At 44.5% G+C, this 18,139-nt stretch overlaps 1 protein-coding gene across 1 annotated transcript in view; it reads right to left on the bottom strand.

Moving 5' to 3' along the window:
- Nucleotides 1-15,431, bottom strand: part of MINDY4B (MINDY family member 4B) — a 41,942-nt gene extending 26,511 nt beyond the window's left edge. Inside the window, exons 1-4 of the mRNA XM_061637035.1 lie at nt 15,319-15,431; nt 15,119-15,146; nt 7,190-7,363; nt 5,763-5,882 (exon numbers count right to left, since the gene is read on the bottom strand). Coding sequence (XP_061493019.1) covers nt 5,763-5,882; nt 7,190-7,363; nt 15,119-15,146; nt 15,319-15,431 — 435 coding nt within the window. The remainder of the gene's footprint in view (nt 1-5,762; nt 5,883-7,189; nt 7,364-15,118; nt 15,147-15,318) is intronic.
- Nucleotides 15,432-18,139: the final 2,708 nt, after the last annotated feature.

Here is an 18,139-nt window from a genome sequence, read left to right on the forward strand (position 1 = left end):
GCCAGTAGCAGCTAACGTGACAGGGTGGAGTGGCCCTCCCAACATCTGCATCACTGCTGCTTACCTGGGTAGGGATGAAGCTGGGTGGCAGCGAGGTTGGGGCCAAGTGGTTGCACCAATGGGAATGCTGGATTAGCAGCAGCGGTCCCATCAGTGCAACTGTTCTGCCCTGACCTCAGGCAGAGCTTGGAAAAGTTACTTTTTTGAACTACAACTTCCATCAGCCCAACCCAGTGGCCACGCTGGCTGAGGCTGATGGGAGTTGTAGTTCAAAAAAAGTAAATTTTCCAAGCTCTGACCTTAGGGCTGCCTTCCCTCAGCTCTGTCCAAGTTAGCAGGAGCAACACTGATGTTGAGAGGGCAGTTCTGCCTCACCACATGCACCACTATCATTGTTGTGGGGTAATTCAAGTGTGTCATGCAATTTAAGTGTGGTGAGTTGCAACACATACAAGAGCCCTTGGACTTTGGTAAGCGCACACACATACACACACACAAAACCACCCTACACTCTGCTTAAATGAATATGCGCTGAGCCCACAAGACGAAAGCGGTCAGATTAGAAATCTTTGGGTACTGATGCTAGCCAGTAGGGATGGAAGAATCTGTCCATTTCGGTTCTCTCAGTTTCTCATTTTTACAATCATAAATTATGTTCTCCACATTTCTGCAGCAATTTATGATTTTTTAAAAAAATCCTCATGAAAATCCTTCAGCATTTTAGTGAGAATTTATCTGTAAACAAATTTTGGTGTGCAGTTTTGACTAATGTCAAAGCAAGATGGCGACTGAGGCGGATGCTTAGCAGGGAGCTCCGCGCTTCAACTTTAAAAACATCCTTTAAAAACTTCAATGCCATCAATACCATCATTATCATCTGCCGGTTTGTCTGCCTGTCACTACAGGCTGAATATTGCTGCATACCTGGGGCCGTTGTCGCCGCCGTTGCCCGCTGTTGTCGTTGTTGCGGGCTGTGCTGCCTGGGGCTTTGCTGCTGCTTGTGCGCGGGCGTCGTTGCTGGGTTGTGCCGCTGCCGCCGCCTGCCCGCTGCCGCTGTCGCTGTCATGCTGCTGCCTGGGTGTTGCGGCTCTGTTTCATCGCCGCCGCTGCGGGCCGTGCCGTGCTGCCGTGCTGCCGTCGTTGCGGCGGTTGGGCCGCTCTTCGGGGTGCTGTCACAGCGGCTGGGCCGTTGCTTTTCGTCGCGGCCTGTGCTGCTGTTGCCGTCGCTTGCCGGCCCGTGTGCCGCTGCGGGCTGTGTCGCTGCCCGGGGCGCTGTCGCTGCGGCTGGTGCTGTCGCCGCCGTTGTTGCGGGCCCGCCCGTGTGCAGGCGTTGTGGCCGCCGCCTCTGCCGCTGCGGGCTGTACTCTCGCCCGGGTTGTCATCGTTGCTGCTTGTGCTGCCGCTGCCGTCGCCGCCCCCGCCGCTGCGGGCTGTGTCGCCGCTGGAATACCATCGTGGCGGCCGGGCCCATTGCTTTTCCACTGCTGCCGGGGCCTTCGTGCCGCTGTTGCCCGGACATTTTTTCGGCTGCTTCTGCCTGCTCCTTGTTGTTGTTTCATCGCTGGATCGTTGCTGCTGGGTTCCGTTGCTTCTGCCTACTCCTATGTCCTTGCTTCATCGTGGCTTTCTGCCTGTTTGCCACCACTCCATTCAAGTTCGCTGCTTGGGGCGTGTTCTGTCCTTTTGGCTTGCTTACTTGTTTGTTTATTGGGTCGTGGGCAGATATTTTACAACTTTATTTGCAGATATTATTTATGGACGAAGCTTGATGCGGAGGAGTATTTTTAATACCGGCTGCTATTGTTGATGTTTGGGTGCATTTTAATTTGTTAGTTTGTTTGTTTGTGTGTGTGAATGAGATTGTGTGGATGTGTTTGTATGCGTTTATGTGTATTTTATGTGTTGTTGTGTGAATGTGCCTGTTGTGTTTCAGTATTTTTAAATATGTGCCTGGGAGATCATATTTTGCATTTAACGGGGGGGCTTTTGGGGGCCCCAATTAGCGTAGTGACGGGTTATGGGAGGTATGGCGCTAGGAGGAGAACGTGCCAGGTAAGGGGAACTCGCCCCAGACAAGTTGTGTCTGTGTCTTGTTCCGGTTCTTCTCAAGGCCACAGAACTGCTGGTTGTTCTATCAGCCAGCCCTTAGATCTCCAGGTGCTACTTTTGAATGCCAGGTTGGTATATAATAAAACCTCCCTTGTCCACGATTTAATTGTGGATGAGGGTGCCGACCTGGCATGTCTAACCGAGACCTGGGTGGGTGAGCAGGGAGGAGTTGCTCTCTCTCAGCTTTGTCCACCTGGGTATACGGTGCAGCACTATGGTAGACCTGAGGGTCGGGGAGGCGGGGTCGCTGTGGTCTATAGGAGTACTTTCTCTCTCACCAGGCATCCTGTCCAGATGACGACTGGTCTAGAGTGCCTCCACCTTGTGCTGGGTCAAGGAGACAGACTGGGAATCCTGTTGGTGTACCGCCCACCTTGCTGCCCAACAGCTTCCCTAGCTGAGCTGACAGAGATAGTCTCGGAGGTATTGCTGAGGTCCCCCAAACTTGTGGTGTTGGGGGACATCAACATTCATGCCGAGACTGTTTTATCTGGGGCGGCTCAGGACTTCATGGCCTCCATGACAACCATGGGGCTGTCTCAATTTGTTACTGGCCCAACGCATGTGTCGGGTCACACTCTTGATTTGATCTTCGCCACTGGTCATGGAAATGGTGATCTGGAGGTGGGGTGTTTTTCATCTACTCTATTGTCATGGACAGATCACCGCCTGCTGAGTTTTAGACTTACGACGACTCTTTCCCTCTGCAAGGGTGGGGGACCTATTAAGTTGGTCCGCTCTCGGAGGCTTATGGATCCTATTGGTTTTCAGACGGCTCTGGGAGTTTTTCCAGCTGATAGTACTGGCGCTCCTGTCGAGGCCTTGGTCGAACTGTGGAATACGGAGATGGCCCGGGCTATTGACACGATTGCTCCCGCGCGCCCTCTTCGATGCAGAGCTCATACAGCTCCGTGGTATACCCCGGAGCTGAGAGTGATGAAGCAAGAGAGAAGGAGGCTGGAGTGCAGATGGAGACGAACTCCAGACGGATGCAGTTATGCTTTGGTAAGTGCCTCTACTAAGTCGTATATAAAATCGGTAAGGGCGGCGAAGAAGTTTCACTTCGCTGCCTCTATCAGGACATCTCTCTGCTGCCCTGCAGAGCTTTTTAGGGTTGTACGAGGACTCTTACATTCTGGTCCTCGAGATACTATTGAAACATCTGAAGCTCGCTGTAACGACATCGCAGGGCACTTCCAAAATAAAATCGCATGCATCCGTAGGGACCTAGACTCCGATGTTATGACAGACGAATCCACGTCTTGTCTTTCATTATTGGATGAGTTTCAGCTGGTGCAGCTTGAGGAAGTGGACAAGGTGCTTGGATTGGTGCGGGCGACCACGTCTGCTCTAGATCCTTGTCCATCTTGGCTAGTGAAGGCTAGCAGGACTACTACCACTGGCTGGGCCAAGGAAGTGATAAATGCCTCCTTGAGTGAGGGAGTAGTCCCTAGTAGCCTCAAGGAGACAGTAGTAAGACCTCTTTTAAAGAAACCTTCCTTAGACCCAGATGACCTGAACAACTATAGACCAGTGGCGAATGTCCCCTTTCTGGGCAAGGTTCTGGAGCGGGTGGTTGCCGGTCAGCTCCAGGCGCTCTTGGATGAGACCGATTATCTGGATCCATTTCAATCCGGTTTTAGGCCTGGTTTTGGCACTGAAACAGCCTTGGTCGCCCTGTACGATGACCTTTGTCGGGAGAGGGACAGAGGGAGTGTGACTCTGTTGATTCTCCTTGATCTCTCAGCGGTGTTTGATACCATCGACCATGGTATCTTTCTGGGGAGACTCGCGGAGTTGGGAGTTGGAGGCACTGCTTGGCAGTGGTTCCGCTCCTACTTGGCGGATCGTCACCAGAAGGTAGTACTTGGGGAACATTGCTCGACACCTTGGACTCTCCATTGTGGAGTCCCTCAGGGGTCGGTTTTGTCCCCCATGCTTTTTAACATCTACATGCAGCCTCTGGGTGCGGTCATCAGGAGTTTTGGAGTGCGTTGCCACCAGTACGCTGATGACATGAAGCTCTATTTCTCCTTTTCATCTTCTACAGGTGAGTCTGTGGATGTGCTGAATCACTGCCTGACCGTGATAATGGACTGGATGAGAGCTAATAAACTGAGACTCAATCCAGACAAGACTGAGACACTGTTGGTGAATGCCTTCCCTGCCCAGATGGTGGATGTTTACCCTGTTCTAGATGGGGTTACACTCCCCTTGAAGGAACAGGTTCGTAGTCTTGGGGTTCTTTTCGATCCTTCCTTGTCTCTTGAGGCGCAAGTGGCCACGGAGGCAAGGAATGCGTTCTACCACCTCCGGTTGGTAGCCCAGCTACGCCCCTATCTGGACAGGGATGACCTCGCCTCAGTTGTTCATGCTCTGGTAACTTCTAGGTTGGATTACTGTAATGCGCTCTACGTAGGGCTGCCCTTGAAGACAGTTCGGAAGCTTCAGCTAGTGCAAAACGCAGCAGCCAGACTGCTGACGAGGACCAGTCGGTCAGCGCATATAACACCTGTTCTGGCCCGTTTGCACTGGCTACCTATTTGCTTCTGAGCCAGATTCAAGGTGCTGGTTTTGACCTATAAAGCCTTACACGGCGTGGGACCGCAGTATCTTGTGGAACGCCTCTCCCGCTATGAACCGACCCGGTCACTTCGCTCAGCATCTAAGGCCCTCCTCCGGGTACCAACCCATCGGGAAGCCCGGAGGACAGTTACTCGATCTAGGGCCTTTTCTGTAGTGGCCCCCGAGCTGTGGAATAGCCTCCCCGAAGAAGTACGCCTGGCGCCGACGCTTCTATCTTTTTGGCGCCAGGTTAAGACCTGGCTATGCTCCCAGGCATTTTAATGCGTTTAATGTTACAATTTTAAATCTCTTTGTTTACTGTTTATTTATTGTGATATTTTGTATTTCTGTATTTTTAATCTTTTGTACACCGCCCAGAGAGCTACTCGCTATGGGCGGTTTAAAAATGAAACAAATAAATAAATAAAATAAAAATAATGTACACATTTATGCAAGCAATTGCTCTTAATATAATGCCTTTTTGTGTTATTTTCACTCATATATTCATTTTCATGCACACTCTCCTTTTATATATGTATTTTTTGAGAAGCATTGCTTGGCTGGAAAAGTGCATCAGAACATTTGAAGGATGGCTGTGTTTCAGTTCTCATATTGTTTTGGAAAGTATAAATTTGATAAATTCAAACTTGAATTTAAATGCAAACTGTTTGAATTCTGACCTGTCCCTACTAGTCAGTGACACCTTTATTAAGAAGACTGGAATGGGGCTCTCTAATAACTAGTTATGGCAACCTTTAGAGCATATAGCTGCTATAGGCAGCTAGAAGCTTCAGTACACATGGGGATGGAATGTATTTCATATCCTGCTGTGTGAACCAGCTCTATGTGACTTCTGCCTCATTCTTGATATGTCATGAAATGAGAAAGGTGCTTTACAACATACTTATGTTCTCACTACCTTGTGAAGGAGGTGACACAAATTCCTATTTTATACAGGGAGAGCCAAGGCAGATAGGTAGGTAGTGATTTTGGCCTTGTGCATCTAGGGAGTACATGACTGGCATGGGATTGGTCTGATTCATACAGACAGAGTATTTATCAGTATAAAAATAGCTGCCAGGTATTACCTTATCTGTCTCCAGTGCATAGGCCAAGTCAGTATATGGATAATTGAATCTGAAATATGCTGTTTTCCATTCATAGCTGAAGACTTGGAATGTGCTTCCAAATAACATCTTACGTAGTCCCTTAAGATGGGGAAGAATTTAAAAACTTACATTCTTGATTCAAAGAAAGCTAATATTCTTGTCTTCTTGGGAGTGAACCAAGCATTTACCACAATGATCAGGGGACTGGAGCATCTTCCCAATGAGGAAAGGTAGTTGTTCTTAAACATCTATCGTGCCCATGCACAACTTGGAAATTGCTGGGGGTCTTGGGAGACCACTTACACATTTGTTCTAGAAATCAAGGTAGATATGTAACTCATATTCTAATACCATTTTTACTTTCAACATCAGCCTCATTCTCAAAACCAGCGATGGAGTATGAGAATCATGGCCCCTGGGCCAGGGCCTTATTAATTTTCTCTATAATCCGGCCCTGGTCAAAATGACATCAGTCTTTACAATCATCAAGAAAATAAATAAATAAAGTGTGGGGGCAAGTAGTACAAATATTCTCGACTGTTCTGCAACCTTGCCACAGATCACCTCATGGACTGCCCAGTGCACCACAACGTTTCTGTTAAAAGCATTTGAGACTTTCAGGAGGTTTTGAAAATTATGCATGGTATGTAGAAAGTGCTTAGAGAGAGAGATTTTCCCCTTGAACAGAAAAGATGGCTGCACTAATAGACATGGTTCCCAATATGTTTTGGGGAAACTACCATCAAGGGAAAGGTTTAGTGCTTCTTGATGAAAACGACTTGGGAAAAGTTTTCTACTACAGCTCACCTAAGCTCATAATGCTAGAACTTGGGGTCATCCAATTAAATGGATTGGAGCAGATGCAGGACAAATCAAAGAAAGGACTTCTTCACACAACACAGAATTAATGTTATTCTCCCTAATATATGCACTTTTATGCACATTTCCCCCTAATATATGCATTATTGTTTGCTTGGAGAACACATCACAACATATGGAGAAGTGTTAATTTCGAAGGATAGCTATGCTATATGGTTTGAGGTGTGTGAAATGTAGGTAGTTTCTCATCAAAATGCAAACAAAATTGAATTTCTGCTCCATCCCTAGATACAACTCTAGATACAAACTAATGAGCCACTGATAGAATAGAATAAGGAGTTAAATATCACATCATATCTATATTGTCCTATGCCTAATGTAGCATCAGATGCATGCATTCAGGGGCCAGTAGCATCCTTGAAAGGCATTCCAAACAACCAATATCCATTATATTCCCTTTAAATTATTTCTAACAGCAGCCAACTACAGCCAAGATTCCAACAGCGCTCCTGGATAAGATTTCTGTGTCTCTTTAATTTTGGCAAGATTAAGTTTCAGCTCATACTTAATTGACAAGGTCTGCTTACCACTGCCATCTCCAGGGAGATGGGCCGCCCTCCTAGGTTCGATGAGACTATGAGAGCTTTGGGAATTGAATAAAGAATATTGGATGGAAACCGGCTGTGTTTTAGGGAATTTTTGATTTGAGATGCTGCAGCTGCATCCTCTTTGTCATCCTCCATTTTGTGGTCTTGGCGCATCTATATATATATAAACAAACAAACAGACAGACAGACAAACAAACAAAAACCAAGCAGCAGAACATATTCAAAATATTTTTTCCATTATGCTATCTCTTTTCTGACTTTATTTTTTTATATCAAATATTCTCCCAAGACAAAGGAACTGTATCAGAATCTTATTCAATGGCAAGTTTTGCCTTTTACCTGCAAGGATATGAAAGGTTTTTATATTGTTTCAAATCTAACTCTCTTTTTGGAGTGCTTAAGTGAACACATCATTTTAAAATCAGTACCAAATGTTTAAAGGCACCCAGTGACGGTAGCTTTGCAGAGAGTACAGTTTACAAAATAATAATTTGATATCTGATGTGCTAGAGCTGTCACCTTATAATAATAATAATAATAATAATAATAATAATAAATTTTATTTGTTAGTCGCCCATCTGTCCGAATTAACGGACACTCTGGGCGACTTACAACAATATAAAATACAATATAAAACACATACAATCAGCAGTCACAACATTAACATCAATTCATCTAAAACCATCCCTTCAATAATACAGTTTAAGAACCTAGCCCACCCCAGAGATCCCATAGGCCTGCCTGAATAGCCAGGTCTTTAAGGCTCAGCGAAAAGCCATCAGGGAGGAGGCATGTCGGAGGTCAAAAGGAAGCAAGTTCCAGAGGGTGGGAGCCACGATCGAAAAAGCCCTCTCTCTGGTCTGCACCAGCCTAGCTGTTTTCACCGGTGGGACCGAGAGAAGGTCTTGTGAGGCTGATCTTGTTTGGCGGCATATTTGGTGATACTGGAGGCGTTCCTTCAGATAAACTGGGCCGAAACCGTATAGGGTTTTAAAGGTCAACACCAACACCTTGAATTGGGCCCGGTACACAACTGGCAACCAGTGTAGCTCCATCAACACTGGGGTGACATGGTCCCGGCGACGGCTCTGCTTTATTAAGCGTGCCACCGCATTCTGTACCAGTTGCAATTTCCGGACCGTCTTCAAGGGTAACCCCACGTAGAGCGCATTACAGTAGTCTAATCGAGAGGAGACCAGGGCATGTATCACTCGTGGGAGCAGAGGTATAGGAAGGTAGGGTCGCAGCCTCTGTACCAGATGAATTTGGTACCAGGCTGCCCGGCTCACTGCCGAAACCTGAGCCTCCATAGACAGCTAGGAGTCCAAAATGACCCCAAGGCTGCGGACCTGGTCCTTCAGGGGTAATCTCACCCCATTAAGGACCAAGTCTAAAATTCCCAACCTTCTCTTATCCCCCACTAGCAACACCTCGGTCTTGTCGGGGTTCAGCTTCAGCCTGTTCTCTCCCATCCATCCACTTACAGACTCCAGGCAATTGGACAAGGTATCCACAGCCAACTCTGGTGAAGATTTAAATGAGAGATAGAGCTGCATGTCATCCGCATATTGGTGACACTGCAGCCCAAAACTCCTGATGATGGCTCCCAGCAGTTTCATATAAATGTTGAATAGCATGGGGGAGAGGATAGAACCCTGTGGCACACCACAGTTGAGGGGCCAAGGGTCTGAAACCTCATCCCCCAATGCTACCCGTTGGTATCTGCCGGAGAGATAGGAATGGAACCACCGTAAAACAGTGCCTCCTATTCCCAATCCCTCCAGGCGATTTAAAAGGATACCATGGTCAACGGTATCGAAAGCCGCTGAGAGATCCAGGAGGACGAGGAATGTGTGTTCTCCCCTATCCAACGCCCTCCTCATATCATCCACCAGAGCGACCAAGGCTGTTTCAGTTCCACGTCCAGTCCTGAAGCCCGATTGGAAAGGATCTAAATAATCTGCTTCCTCCAAGTGTGTCTGTAACTGTTTAGCCACCACTCGCTCAATCACCTTGCCCAAGAATGGTAGATTGGAGACTGGGCGAAAGTTGTTTAACTCTTGGGGATCCAAGGAGGGCTTTTTCAAAATAGGTCTTATCCCTGCCTCCTTGAGGACTGATGGCATTGCACCCTCCTCCAAGGATGCATTTACCACTGCCTTGATCCCTTCACCCAGTCTCTCTTTACAGCTCATAACGAGCCATGAAGGGCAAGGATCAAGCAAGCAAGTGGTTGGTTTCACAGTAGAGAACACCTTGTCCACTTCATCAGAGAGAAGAGGCCAAAACCGATCCCAGCAGTCCAGAATGCAACTGGCCGCCTCTGGACCACTACTTGTAACCACGGCGTACGGAATCTTGCCCTTTAGGCACTCGATTTTATCGGCAAAGTGTTTAGCAAATGTGTCACAGGAGGCTTTTGAATGTTCCATAGGTTCCTGAGCAACTGGACCGACCAGGCTTCGGACCACTTGGAACAGCCTCCTGGGACAACACTCTGCCGACGCAATAGAGGCAGCAAAAAATTGCCTTTTTGCTGCCTTTGTTGCCCACTGGTAGGCCGCTATTGCCGCTCTAACCAGTGTCCGATCGTCTTCAGCGCAAGATTTCCACCACTGGCGTTCTAGTCGTCTCACCTCCTGTCTCAGACCGCGCAGCCGTGGTGTATACCAGGGTGCAGTCTGAGTTCTATTCAGGGGGAGAGGACGTTTCGGTGCCACCCGGTCTATCGCCCTAGTGATCTCCCTGTTCCACTCCATCACCAGGGTTTCGACCGGGTGTCCTTCAGTCAGCTCCAAATCACCCAGCGCATTCAGGAATCCTTTAGGCTCCATCAGGCGTCTGGGGCGGACCATCCTAATGGGTCCTTGTCCCCTGCGGAGGGTAAGCGGCAGTGAGAGATCCATATTCACCAGGTAGTGATCTGACCATGACACAGGGCTAGAAGAAACAGTCTCCATTTTCAGAACACTTCCCTCCTCTCCCGAGGCAAACACAAGGTCAATAGTATGACCGGCTACATGGGTGGGACCCATATTACTCAGGTGCAGTTCCCACGAAGTCATGGTTTCAATGAAATCCCGAGGGGCTCCAGTGAGAGTGGCCTCGGCATGCACGTTAAAATCCCCCAAAACCAATAAGTTCGGGGTAAATAACCGCACAGCCGAGACCACCTCGAGCACCTCGGTCAGGGAGTCTGCTGTGCAGCAGGGTGGGCGGTACACAAGCAGAATCCCTAAACTGCCCTTTGGTCCCAACCTCCAGTACATACAATCAACAAACCTTGACCATACTTCCTCACAAGTAAATCCCACTGCAACCAATGGGACTTAGTTCCAAATAAGTGCAGCGAGGAGTCTAGGACTGAGGTATCAGTGTTACTTCAGAGTCACATTAATGGTTCCTTTAGCATTCTGTTTGTTGCACCATAGTACATGGCACAATCGACTAGCCAAAAACAATTCACATTCCCAGCAAGAAAGGATTGTTTTCTTGTGGCAAAAAAAAAGAAAAGAAAATTTTTTCTTACTTACAAGTTGACTCTTCTTAACTTCCTCCTGTAATATTTCTATGTAACTCAACTTGGAGTCTACCCATCTTTTAACCTGCTGCTGCCTTGGTCTGTTATCCATAGCTTACTAACAGAACAAAAGTCATCACAGGCAAAATTACCTAGTGGCAGATGATACTTGAAAAGGAGAATAGCCATGGCTCAGTCTCCTGGATTACCGAAGAACAGGAGCTCTCCTTCTGGTTAAGAAATTAAATGGCTCTCATCCAAGCTACAGCACTAGAAGAGGTTTTGGAAATACAGACTGGTATTCAGCTAACTCCTACTCAGAGTACACCCACTGGGTTCAGTGGGTGGGCTCCTGCTGGGAGGAAGGGCAGGATATATAATAATAATAATAATAATAATAATAATAATAATAATAATAATAATAATAATAATAATAATAATAATAATAATAATAAAAGTTACAAAGCAATCCAATTCAGAGGAAGCTGGTGTAAGTGATGTCAGTGCAAAGTTTTGCCGCATCCAGTTGCCGTTCAGGAGCCTCTGGGTTGGCTGAATGCTGGCTCAGATGGGAGCTGCACACAGCAACCAGAAAGTAAAAGCCTGCTCTTCTAAATACCTCTACCGAGGAATAAGCCTTCTCCATTGACTTCTATTATAATTATTTTCTTAGATTGACCTTTTTCCCGGCGTAGCTTTTGCCTGAACTGGGGCCTGCAGGAGCACTCCGAGCATGACTTGGATACAGCCTAAGTACGCTCATCTCAGCCCCTCCCCTGGCACACCCCCGGAATGCCCCTTTTTGGGGACTTATGCTGACTTCACTTACACTAGTCTCAGCTGAGCTGGCTGAGCCCCGGTTGAGCCAGGCTAGACCAAATGGATCCTGGCTGAGTTGAGCTGAGGGATTTATGCTCAGCTGGAGATCCACCGCATCCAATTCCCCTCAGCCCGGTGTAAATGTTGGTTGGATTGCATCCTTAGTCATGTCCATTAGCTTCAGTGGGTCTACCCTGAGTCGGACTGGCACTGAATACCACAAAAAGATATTAACCCTGTCTTCACAAAGAAATATTGAAATAAACACTGGTTTTATTTTAATTTTTCCTTCTCTGTTATATATTCAAGGCTGATTATGAGTAAGGCAGTGCAGAGTAGGGATAGCCGAATCTGTCAACCTTTGGTTTCTGTCAGTTTCTCATTTTTCCAATCTTAAACTCAGTTCTCCACATTTCCACATCAGTTTGTGATTTTTTTAAAAATGGCCTCATGAAAATTCATCACCATATTAGAGCAAATTTCTCCTAACATTCACATGTTTGTATGCACTTTTGCCTAATATGCCTTTTTATATGTTATTTTCACTGATATATGATTTTTATGCCTACTTTACCCAAGTATATGCATTTTTATACATGTTATTTCGCTGGAGAATGGCATTGCAAATTTTGGAAAAATGCAAAACATGTAAAGATGATATGCAATAGCAACAGATGCCCTAGAAAGTTAAATGTATTAAATGTTACACAAGTTGTAAGAAGAATAGAAATAAACATTTCAAAATGAATTTTATTTTGTGCCATTTGTCAATTAAATCAGTTTTCACATTTCTGTCAAGCAATCTATTCCTTTTAATTGCAGGCTTATATATTTTTTCAAAAATATGATTATTTTATTTCAAAATTCAATTGGCCAGAATAGACATGGAAGTAGGCCTCTGATTTAGTTACCTTAGCATGCTAACTTTATGTAGCTTTATGGCCACTTAATTTTATTATATGAAACTCCAGTAAATGGATAATAATTCTACATGTTTAAAGTTTATATGATGTACAAGGGCGATTCGAAATATAGAGCTCTCATTGATATATTGTGTAGCCATCCATTTTGCCACACTTTCTGAAATGTACATCCATTCTGTCATGATTTGTTCCTTTTACATAGATTCTTGTTAGCTCAATACATTTTAATTAACGTTGTTTCAAAATGCACTATTGCTCTGCTCTAGTAATTGCAGTCCATGCATGGAAACATATTAATTGGAAAGTAACCGTATCTTGATGCTAAATGAAGGGGGGAAAGTTTAATTTTAGATTTAAAGTTTAGATTGCTTGTGTGTTTTTATGATGTAAGCTTGAGCACAGAAGCATAGATTAAGGGTTGTATTCAGCTAAATCCTACTCACAGTAGACCCATTGAACAATGAACCTAAATTAGTCACGTCAATTAACTTCAATGGGTTTACTCTGAGTAGGATATTTTAAAAACCACCTGGAGAGGGTTGCCAACTTTATCATGGTCTCTGCTCTGCTGCTTTAAACAGGTGTTCTGATTATCTTGTGAGAAGCTCTTTCTGTTGATTACTGCAGATCAAGCTGCTGTTAAAAGCACAGGCTCTGAGCTTTTTTTGGTTAGCTTGCCATCCTACATTGAGTGTGCAGCAGGAATTCTCCCCTTTCTGAAAGCAGATACCTATTACAATGATGGAGGCTAAAGACTTGGGGGGATAGCAGAAGTGGCCTCTGAGGTAGCATAAACAGTTGCTGCCAAGAGGAAGCATATGGAGAAACAATGATACACTGAACATACTTTGCATGCTGCTTAAGGGGCTATGCAAGTCTTATGAATGGTTGAAACAGCTGCAAAGGTTTAGCCTGGAGAAGAGAAGACAAAAAGGAGACATTGTCTCCACCTATCTAAAGGTCTGTCATGCAGAAGCCAGATCAGGCATGTTCCTTTTTGCTCCAGATGGGAGAGCAGGAGTAGAACTGAGAGGCAGAAATTGCAGGGAAGCAGATTTTGGCTAAACATTAAGAGAAACTTCCTAACTCAGCCTTTTCCAACCAGTGTGCCTCCAGATGTTGTTGGACCACAACTCCCATCAGCCTCAGCCAGCATTACCAATGGTCAGGAAAGATGGGAATTGTGGTCCAACAACATCTGGAGGCACACTGGTTGGGAAAGGCTGTCCTAACTCTTTGAACTGTTTGAAAATGTAACAGACTCCATTGAAAGGTGGTGGGCTCTTCTTCTCTGGAACTATTCAAGTGGAGGCTGGGTAGCCATCTGTCAGGAATGCTGGGGATACATCCTGCTTTGCAGATCCTGCATTGAGCAAAGGGTTGGACTAGATGACCTCAAAGCGACCTTCCAACTTGATGATTCTTATATCACAAAGAAGGCAGATAGGGTTGCCACTAGGGATGGAAGGACCTGTCAATTCCAGTTGTCTCAGTTTTTCTTTTTTCCATTCTGAAATTCAGTTTTCTACATTTCTGTAGCAATTTATGAATTTTTGTTTTAAAAATTCTCATGAAAATCCTGCAGCATTTTAGAGTGAATTTCTCCTAATAAACACATCTTTGTATACAGTTTTGACTAATGTATACATTTGTGCAATCAAATTTTCATAACTAATTTTTGTATGATATTTTCACTAATATATTCATTTTTATGCACACTTTCCCCATACACGTTCATTTTTGTAAGCATTATGTGGTTGGAGAACTGCATCACAAAATTTGGACAAGTGTGGATTCTGAAGGTATTTTGGTTCTCACATCATTTCGGAAAGTGCAAATTTGATAAATTCAGCTTTAAATGCAACCCCAGTTGAATTTCTCTCCCATCCGTAGTTGCTGTCTTGTTTGCAAAATGAAGGCAGTGACAATTTTCCTGCAGGGAACTAAGTGGTGTGGAAAGAGTCGCCAAAAGCACAGCAGCAAAGTCGGAAAAACCCTGTTAATTCTAACTTTGCAAATTAAATGGGGGAGAACTGCACAGACTGTGAAAAGCACATTTAAAAGTCCTACAGCAATAACTTCTACCGTTGTGTTCTTATCTCTACTACCAGAGGCAGCATATCGCTGAATATCATTTGCTGGGAATCGCAGGAGGGCGGTTGTGTTATCCAGTTGGCCACTTTGACAACAGGATACTGGACTAGATGTGCTTTTGGTCTGATCCAGCAGGGTTCTTCTTATATTTTAAAACTGATAAAGAAAAGCTTGACTTGAGATTGCTGACACTGACTGGCAGTGGCTCTCTAAGATTTCAGACCAGAGTCCTGTCTACCCCAAGCCGAACCTGGAGATGCCAAGAACTGAATCTGGGACAATCTGCATGCAGAGCAGCCCTTCCCCAATTTACTGTTGGTACTGTATTTCACAGGAGTTTAAAGATGAATCATGAACATATATCTAAAATATATTTAAAAGTTGTTAAACAGAGTAAAATCTGTGTATCCAGAAAAGACTGTTTTTATAGTTTGCTGAATTTAAGATGTAGATGCTGTCATCACCTGCTTTCCTTGCATACCCAAGCAATTTTTAAAAGCAATTGCTTTTGCTGGCAACATCACAATATTAAAAAAAATAGGGAAAAGTTACCTGATGGGTTGTATGGCTGATTTCCAATCTGAAAAATAAAAATAAACATAGCTGAAGCAGCTAAAAGCACAAATCCAGCAGAGTCTACAAAAAATGATTACAAGTGTGTGCCACCAAGCCTTCCTCCATAGAATCATAGAATCTAATTCAATGATCTAATTGCTGGCTCATGCAACAATCAAGAAGGAAAAAAATCTTACCCATAGAAACTAAAGATCTTTCTCCACTTGTCTAGATCTGATATTTTGCTGGAAATCTTCTGTGGTTCCATGTGTTCCAAGCTGCATAGATCGCTGGGTGCCTCCTTGTCCATCTGTTTGCTGGACAAAAAAACCATGTGATGTAAACATTCAAAACCAGCATTCCAGCACATAAGAGTTCATCTTTCTTCCACACAAGTGCCTATATGAACTGTTCTGATTTTGGGGGTTTAAACGGCAAGAAGGAAGCTCACCTCCTTTCTGTTTCCACTCTCCACAACTGTAAACTCAATACTGTCGTATTGCAATTAAACTTTCATTAGAATTGGACATAGTTTCTGCGTTTTTCTGTCCATTGTATATGCAACATAATTTTAAGACACAGATTTGTATAGAGGCTGTAATTACATATCTATTTCATGGAAACTGGAATTATTGAATAATTGAAGGCATGGGCCTTGATACAGTGCAAGAAGCCTGACAGATTGCTTTCAAGCAACCAAATGAAGTGGTGGGGTGTTTAAGGGTGGGGTGCTTAAGGGTTCATGCTTGCTTCTGTTGAAGTTGATAGCAGGATGCCTGGTGGGACAGAATGAAAACAAGATCTTGCTCTTAAATGAAATGGCCAAGGGGAAAAAATACATTTCATGTTAAGATTTCCTTTCTGTAAACTCTTATATACTTTCTCATATATCTTACTTTAAAGGTAAGGCAGTGTTATGTTTAGGAAGCAAGAACTGAAACTGAAGAAAGGCACCCGCTCATCGGCAGCTAGTGTTGCTTGCTGAAGGGAGGTGGTCAGCTATGTGGTATATGCATACAGCTCCATAGTGCATATACACAACTAAACTGGGCAGTTTCAGTAGTTTCAGTTTTCAGGAATTAGGTTCTTTTTCATGTATTTTTAGTTCCATTCCATTGTGCAAGATTGGATCTCTCTTTGTGTATTATTGTGTACTGTGGTATTCCTGTTGCAGCTACTCAAGCTGACTTCAGCCATGCAGTTTTCTGTATTGGGTTGGGAATATACCCGCTAAAATGTGGTATATTTAAAAGGACCAAAGGCCCCTGCCAACACCCTTTTTACTGTGTTTTCATGGTGCTCTGTGCTGATTGCAACAGATATATGGGATCCCACTTTCTATGCTGCTGGCACCTGTGTGCTTGCTCAGTCTGCTGTTCAGGCGCCAGCTGTGGATAGGGCCCTGAAGTCTCCCTTTGTACGGTTCTTTATCTTTAAACCTGCCTCAGACAGACAGCCTGTCAAATAGAGAACTGTCCTCTGAAAGTAGAACATGTGACCACCCTAGCTTTATTTTGCGCACGAATAAATACAGAAGTGTTCATCCTATTGAATGTTCTTGTATTTTCCTTCTAAGAAAGAGTGCATAGTTTGGAAAAGTATCCAGATGAAAAATTTTTGCAAGGATGCATAGGTAAATCGCAGAGAGTGCAATGGATTTTGTTTGCTTGAAATATACTGATGTAATCTTGCTACTCATGAACCAAAAATGTCGTGACTATTTGTAAACTGTTACCTCTGTCTGTGTGTGTGTTTCTGAAAACATATATATGAACTTCGTGGGCAATTATGATTTTGAATTTTGGCCTGATTTTTGGATAATTAAACACGTTTCTTTCAAGTTTAACCTAATTTAAAACCAAACCCTTAGGCAGTGGTAACTTTCTCCTGTTCTATGATGCTCTGTCACATTCTGGTATTAAGTCACAAAATATCAGTGGTTTTCTCACTATGTTTTAGGAAAGCCTGGGATGACTTTGCAGACCATAAAATCTTCCTCAGAGAGGGCCAAACCAGGTGTAATCTCAAATGCATCCTTGTATTTAACATGTAAATAGCAGCTGATGAAGGCCTCTCCCCTGATAAATATTGGGATCACAAGAAGGGGGGATTGGGAAGTTTAACGAAAGGCAATTACTCCATTTAAGCTGTTATTTGCATTGTGAGAGATGCAATAGCAGCTTCAGAGAAGTGATTTCAGCAGGGGAGGAAAGAGCTGAACTCCCTCCTCCTCTTCTACGATGATACTGATAATTATAACCCCTCCAGGACCTACTCTTTAGTTTACATTTAAAAAATGTCCACATTAAATGCAAACATTATATGTACACTTAGCATAAGATTTAGGTTGGCTCAGAAAGGCACATTGGTTGCCGTTACTGATTTTCCTCTTCAGTGCACAATTTTGGATGTGTTTCATGCCACACTCAGGGTACTGTTAGAATGCTGAGACATGAAGTGCACCAAACAGAGCATGGATAGGGTTAAAGTAAGCACACTCTGGGGCTCAAGGACAGAGAGCAGACACGCACTCACCACTCCTTTTAGCCCCCATCAGAACGGTCTGGCGGAGAGAAAAAACAGATCCTTGCAAGATGCCACGAGGGTAATGATTAGAGATGCCAATCTGAGTAATGCCTACTGGGGTGAATGTATTTTATATGCGGCTTATATTCAGAACAGGCTGTTCCACAGTGCTATAAACATGACACCCTACGAAAAGCTGTATGGACGTAAACCTACTCTCCAGCACATCCTAAAATTCGGTGCAAAATGCTGGGTTCATGTCCCCAAGGGAAAACGTAGGGGAAAACTAGCACCCAGGGCCCAGAAAGGAATTATTTTGGGGTTTCAAAATGTTTTTTACCGCGTATGGCTACCACAGGAGAAAAGGGTGATATTTAGCCGGAGTGTGAAAGCCCAGGAGGAAGACTGGGATAAGTCAGTATCAGTTGATCTAACACACACACACAGTGGCTCAGAACAAGGGGGGCAAACAGTGAAAGAAGAGGAAGAGGA

The sequence above is a fragment of the Rhineura floridana genome, chromosome 7 (assembly GCF_030035675.1).
Source record: "Rhineura floridana isolate rRhiFlo1 chromosome 7, rRhiFlo1.hap2, whole genome shotgun sequence".
Lineage (NCBI taxonomy): Eukaryota > Metazoa > Chordata > Lepidosauria > Squamata > Rhineuridae > Rhineura > Rhineura floridana.